The sequence below is a fragment of the Trichoderma harzianum genome (assembly GCF_003025095.1).
Source record: "Trichoderma harzianum CBS 226.95 unplaced genomic scaffold M431scaffold_5, whole genome shotgun sequence".
NCBI classification, from domain to species: Eukaryota; Fungi; Ascomycota; class Sordariomycetes; order Hypocreales; family Hypocreaceae; genus Trichoderma; species Trichoderma harzianum.
Genome location: NW_020209253.1, coordinates 690,337 through 696,336, shown reverse-complemented (window position 1 = coordinate 696,336; position 6,000 = coordinate 690,337). Strand labels below are relative to the sequence as shown.

The window sequence follows — 6,000 nt, the reverse complement described above, 5'->3', positions numbered from 1 at the left end:
GTTCTGTTGGAGTTGTTTGTCTCTCGCCTCTTCTCTTTGCTTGCGCTTGGGCCCCCCTCCCACGACTCATTTGCTGGGCCATTTGTGTTAGTCACGCTTTCACATAGAAACACATGCTACTCCATACTCCGTATATTGAAGGGAGGAGAGTGAGAAAAAAAAGTGTGGGGTAAGGCCTGGGTCTCCTGCTCTTCTCCAGGTTTTCTCTCGTCTTCCCCACGGAGAGGATTCTGGAGAAGAAGGGAATAGGCTGTTGTGGCTTGATCCGGGGATGGATGGGAAGAAAACGCGCCGTCTCTTTTTTTCCCTCCTTGTGCCTCGCTTCGAGAAGGGCGAGTCATCATCACCTAAAGCATAACAAATCAGCGCGTTGTCCTGTTTGAGGAAGAAAGAAGAAGAAAAAAACCCTATCTGATAGATAGATAGCCCATCTTTTTTTTCTCCGTTGCGCCTCTTTTTTCTTTGCCCATCAGCATCCTGTTGCCTTGGTCTGGCGTGGATCTAGAGAAAGAGGGTTAAGATAAGAGATTTGGGGGGTTGGTGGATACAGGGGATTATCTTGCACAAGACGGGAGCTTGGATGTATCTGCCTCCCAATCTTTCCACATCTCCGGGACTCTGTTCTTGATGGGTGGCCCGGCCGTTGATTACGGAGTTTGCTAGTAAGTTAGTTGTTCACGTCCGAAAACTGCTTGGGGGGTGCGGCGGGAGGGGGTCAAACGACCTGGACTTGTTCCTTGTTGGAGCCAAACCAAAAAGCCAGAAGCAACAGCATCATCAGCTGGAATGGACCAGGCCCTTTTCCTCTTTGCTAAACTCCACCCCCTGGATGCTCATGGCCGTCTATCTTCTCAACTGACCAACTTTTCTCGTCGTTCTGCTATCTAGAGTTACATTTACTATCATAAAAAGCGGCCGGCATCCTCCCCCCCTGCTGCCGCCTTTCCGTTTCCCATCTGTCAGGTTCTATGCATGGTTGAGTTTGCCTGTCAGCCATCAGCTGTGCATCATCAATACGACCCTCTACTAGCCTGGGTGACAAGAGAGCTCTTGAGCGCTTCCAGCAGGTCGGTGTGCATTGAGCTAAGACTTTTGTTATAAAAGCTCCGGCCGCATCCCAACCTCGCATACACGCTCGCGGCCTTGCCCTTTTATTTTGTCTTTCCTCTCTTCCTCCTCCCATCACAACAATTCAGAGGGGTTTGCCGTCTTGAATTAATATCATCATTAATTCTTTTGTTGGTTTTCATTTCACATTTGTATCAATTGTGAAACGTTGCCGTCATCATGGCCGTCCAAGAGGTCGACAATGCCGTGTCCAAGGACATGGACACCAACGACCACCTCGACCAGGTCGAGAGCCAGAAGGAGGGCTTGATGGAAGAGACGGCGCGCGTCGTCGATCATCCTGCTGAGCGAGCTCTGTGCTTCAAGTTTGATATTCGCATCCTGCCTGTGCTGGCTATTATGTGTAAGTCGAGTCTCCCACCTCAATGCTGGACACGCGTGTCTTGATGAAGAGAAAACTTCTCTTTCCCATTTCTTGACAACAGCCATCATCAATAAAATCAACTCAGCAACTAACTTATTTTCATCTGATAGACCTCTTCAATGCCCTCGACAAAGGAAACTTGGGTAACGCCCAGACCAAAGGCCTCAGCACCGGTACGCCTCTCCCCCTTTCATCCAAGGTTCATATCTCGTGATGGCATCAACTAAAACTCCCCCCTTTATAGATCTTCACTTCAAGTCTAACCAGTACAACCTCGTCGTCTCCATCTTCTTCGTGCCCTACGTCATCTTCGCTCCGCCCTTTGCCATGCTGGCCAAGAAGTTCGGAGCCTCGCGCGCCCTGCCCATCATGATGTTCACCTTTGGCTCCATGACCCTCTGCACCGCCGCCACGCAAAACTTTAGCGGCATCTTCGCCGTGCGCTGGTTCCTCGGAATGGCCGAGTCCGCCTTCTTCCCGACCGTCATCTACTACCTGACCACCTTTTACCGTCGTGGTGAACTCGCTCGACGACTGGCCATCTTCTACGCCGCGTCTAACATTGCCAACGCCTTCTCCGGCCTGCTTGCCTTTGGCGTCTTCCACATCAAGGACAGCAAGATCCTCGTCTGGCGCTACCTCTTCATCATCGAGGGTGGCGTGACTTTCCTCTTCGCCATCTTCGCCTGGTTCTACCTCCCGCGCTCCGCCTCCGAGGCCAAGTTCCTCACCCAAGACGAGCGCTCCCTGGCTTTCCACCGTATTCAAGTCGACTCCTCGTCCGACGTCGCCGAAGAGTTCAACTTCCGCGAGGCCCTCAAGATCTTCACCTACCCCTGGGCCTACGGCTTCCTGCTCATCGAAATCTGCCTCGGCGTGCCCATCCAGTCCGTCTCGCTCTTCCTGCCCCAGATCATCTCTCGTCTGCAGTACTCCACCGTCAAGACGAACCTCTACACCGTGGCCCCCAACGTCACCGGCGCCGTGATGCTGCTCGTCCTTGCCTTTTGCTCGGATTACACCCGCCTGCGTTTCCCCTTTATTATCCTGGGCTACGTCTTCACTTTTGTCGGCTTCATCATCTACGCCGCCATCGACGACGTCACCAAGCAGATCCACGTCGCCTACTTTGCCACCTTCATGATGTGCTGGGGAACTTCTGCTCCCTCCGTCTTGCTGTCTACTTGGTACAACAACAACATTGCCCACGAAGGCCGCCGTATCACGCTTACCTCTGTCGGTGTGCCCCTGGCCAACGTCATGGGTCTCGTGTCCAGCAACATCTTCCGTACTCAGGATGCTCCCCGATACGAGCCTGCCCTCATCACCACGGCCTGCTTCGGCGCTGCCGGTGCCCTCATCACTCTGTGCATGGGAATGTTTATGATTTGGGACAACAGGAGGCGTGATCGTCGCTCGGGTGTCAAGATTGACCCTCGGGATATTCCTACTTCGCGACTTAGGGACGGACCTAGCGCTCCTGAGTTCAGGTGGTTCTTGTAATGAGTTTTCTTTTTGCACGTTGTTTTAGTTGTGGTCAAATGCCATAGATTGGCTTTGTTATGAGCTTTGGATGAGTATGAATGATTATTTTTTAAATCTATGATCTGTATATTGGTAGTAGCGAGTTGTCCGTGTGCCCGGTGGTAGTGTTCCGGCTCTAATAGGATGATGAATATGAAATATGATATATATACATAAAACTCCAATGACTTTCAATCATTACAATGACCTTTGCAGCATATTAAACCCATTGCCCGCCTGTGAAAAATCCTCGCCTTGTAAAAATAGTTCCAAATCACCAAGCAAGTCATCGCCTTGGCTGACCAGCCCGAGATACTGCTCTCGGAATTCTTCCTGCGCTAGATAATGACCCGGGCCGAGATTTGGTATAGGAATATTCGGTACTGCCGAGTCATATTCGATGGGAGCATATACATTCGGATTCGAATTTGACTCGGAAGGAATCGTTTCCACTTCTGCGATAGTTTTCATATCATTTGCTTCTCTAGGGGGCCCTTGGCCGGCGCTGGAAGAAGGTGGCACAACGGCATCTGACTGCATCCCGTGTAATCGAGCGGCAATCGAGCGGTCGAGATAGTGCAAGAAAAAGTCGAGGACGTTGATGTTAATGCGCCAATACTTTTGGACCTCTTTCAGACAGAGGAGACATGCTTCTGCGCGGTGTTCGGCAAGACGTCTTGTCAGGCCGGTGCCGCGACGGATGGTGATGGTGTGAATGCAGAGGGCGGAGAAGATGCTTGTGATGCTGTCCAGAAGCGTAAGAGAGATGTTGTTCTGAGTGGAATTTTATGAATGACTTACAGATGCATTTGGCCGTAGCGGAGGATCCCCTGGGTGGACATGTCTTCGGCGATGCGGCTGATGCGGCAGGCGGCTTTGAGGACGACCTGGGAGCCAGGAGTGGTGGATTCGAGGCGAAGAAAGCTATTCCTGTGGATAAGAATCTTGAGATGACTTTTTTTCTTGGTAGTTAGCAAATATTGGAGATTAAGTCAAAGCTGATTGAACAGGGAAGCCTTACTTGTATGCGAGGTGAAGGAGGCAGGCCCAGACTGAATCTGTGCCATGATCTGGAGAGTACTTCATGTTTTCTGGAAGACTCGCCATCCAGGCCTCAAGAGACGCATTGAGATCCTGAAGAGTGTTTGGAGAGGCCGAGGACATGGAGGCGTGTCCAGGCCCGAAATGGAGGTCGATGATTCTGCCAACTGGTGTTTCCCCCCAGTTTTTAGTAAGAGTATGAGGCGGATTATAAAAGAGGAAGAAAGAAAAAAGAAGAAGAAAATCAAAAGGGCGAGACTGTGGTGTTCTCACGTAATTTGGCAATTTCCACCATCTTGATGGCATATGTGACGTGCTCTGGCTGGCATGAGCCAAATGACGGGTCGACAGGGCTGGCTTCTGACTCCAGGTCCATTGGGCTGAGGGGCTCAATGTCGCAGTCGTCGTCTCGTATTCTGCTGGGAAGACCTAGAGCTGCGGCAGCTTGTCGCTCTCTCACCTGCATTGCAAAAAAGGATGAGTTGGGTGGTCACGCTGCGGAATAGAGTAGACTTACGTATATGGACCACCAAATTCTTCGTCTCATACAGGCGGTATATGAGTCCTTTGACATGGATCGAGACCTTTTGATGAAAATCATCAGCACCAGAATTCACAATAACGAAAAGAGACTCAAGACTTAAGTAAAAGGAAGAAACCCACGAGCGATGCAGCCCATACGACTCGGCAAGCGTAATAACAACCCCAAGCCAATACCGCACATCTCGCACATGCGCCGGCGCCCCTCTCCAGAAACTCATCAGAAACAACGACACAATCAGCACAGTCTCGTCCTTCTCCCAGTCGGCATGAAACAACACCCGCGCCCTGGTGTAAAACGCCGTCTTCGCCTGCGACCTGTCCTCGAAGCCCATGGCGCGGATCGTGCCCACGTCGCAATACGTCGCCCCGATCAAGAGCATCCCCTGCAGCAGCATCCTCGACAAGTCCACCGACGAAAAGGACGACGCAGAGGCTAGTTTCCGCGCCACCAGCGCCCTGTCGAGGACGGGATAGGCGGGATGGAAGCGGGCAAAGTACGCTTCAAAAGCCGGGCGGCAGCTCTCGAGATCCGGGAGAGTCAGGGCGCCTTCGTCGCGGAGGTAGCGCATCATGGCGGGACTGCGGCCTGAGTTGCCCTCGGCGGTCTGGGCGGTAGATTGCGGCGTAGTTGGCATGGGGAACGTGAAGCGCTGCTTTTGGCTGTTACGGCCATTGCCAGCGACGTTGGGCTGAGTTGAAGCGCCCTCGTCGTCGCCTGGTATCAGCGTGAGGAAGTTGGACTCGCCGAAGAAGCGGGTTCCGGGCGTTGTCGTTGGCGATGATGGCGATGAAGCGTCCTGTCCTTGGGGCTCCGAGGCCGGATAGTGCTGAGACGCCGCAGCATCAGGCGTCGAATTGCTGTGAGACGGAGTGCCGAGGGGAGTGACTTGGCTGGTGTGCGGGAGATTGGCCTCGCTGAGAGCCCGAGTGGTGATGCTGTTGCTGTTGCTCTCACTCGGGATCTGCTGCAGTAGCCGACGCGACCTCCGCGGATATCTTGAGCGATGGTGAAATGGCGCCAAATTAGCCATCGACTTCATGACTACAGAATCACTTCAATTCAATGATTAATACCTTCCTCTCCGCGACGGCAGAACCTGGCACGTCGCGCCGGCGGCCAGGCAGTTGGAGCACGGCTGCTTCTCCATGACATCGCAGCGAACCCGGCGGGTGTTGCACTCGCGACATGCGTGCTTGGCCCGCGACTTCTTGCCGTCTGCTTCAAAGGGAGACGATGACGCTGCTTCTTTGGGGGAGACCATTTTGATGGAGATGGACTGCGAGAGGCATATGGGAAGAAAAGATTTGTAAGATGTGAGTGTGTGATAAGATGTGTTTGGTCAAGGTTGTTTTTTCGCAAAGAGTTGCCGCTCCGGGTTACGGACTCGGACGGATCTGGT

At 52.7% G+C, this 6,000-nt stretch overlaps 3 protein-coding genes across 3 annotated transcripts; 1 reads left to right on the top strand and 2 right to left on the bottom strand.

Annotated features, from left to right (window-relative positions):
• Positions 1-232: 232 nt before the first annotated feature.
• M431DRAFT_507186 (hypothetical protein) lies at positions 233-1,208 on the bottom strand. The gene is made up of 2 exons (XM_024918924.1): positions 889-1,208; positions 233-662 (listed from the first exon to the last, which is right to left on the bottom strand). The coding sequence occupies exons 1-2, from the start codon at positions 1,181-1,183 to the stop codon at positions 502-504; spliced, it is 456 nt and encodes a 151-aa protein (XP_024775197.1). The 5' UTR covers positions 1,184-1,208; the 3' UTR covers positions 233-501.
• A 1-nt stretch (position 1,209) lies between these two features.
• On the top strand, positions 1,210-3,191 carry M431DRAFT_530097 (hypothetical protein). Its single transcript, XM_024920782.1, has 3 exons — positions 1,210-1,471; positions 1,603-1,665; positions 1,737-3,191. Exons 1-3 carry the CDS (start codon positions 1,288-1,290, stop codon positions 2,993-2,995), a joined length of 1,506 nt encoding a protein of 501 aa, XP_024775196.1. The 5' UTR covers positions 1,210-1,287; the 3' UTR covers positions 2,996-3,191.
• On the bottom strand, positions 3,102-5,746 carry M431DRAFT_507183 (hypothetical protein). Its single transcript, XM_024918923.1, has 6 exons — positions 4,721-5,746; positions 4,575-4,641; positions 4,331-4,517; positions 4,038-4,224; positions 3,818-3,970; positions 3,102-3,761 (listed from the first exon to the last, which is right to left on the bottom strand). Exons 1-6 carry the CDS (start codon positions 5,629-5,631, stop codon positions 3,215-3,217), a joined length of 2,052 nt encoding a protein of 683 aa, XP_024775195.1. The 5' UTR covers positions 5,632-5,746; the 3' UTR covers positions 3,102-3,214.
• Positions 5,747-6,000: the final 254 nt, after the last annotated feature.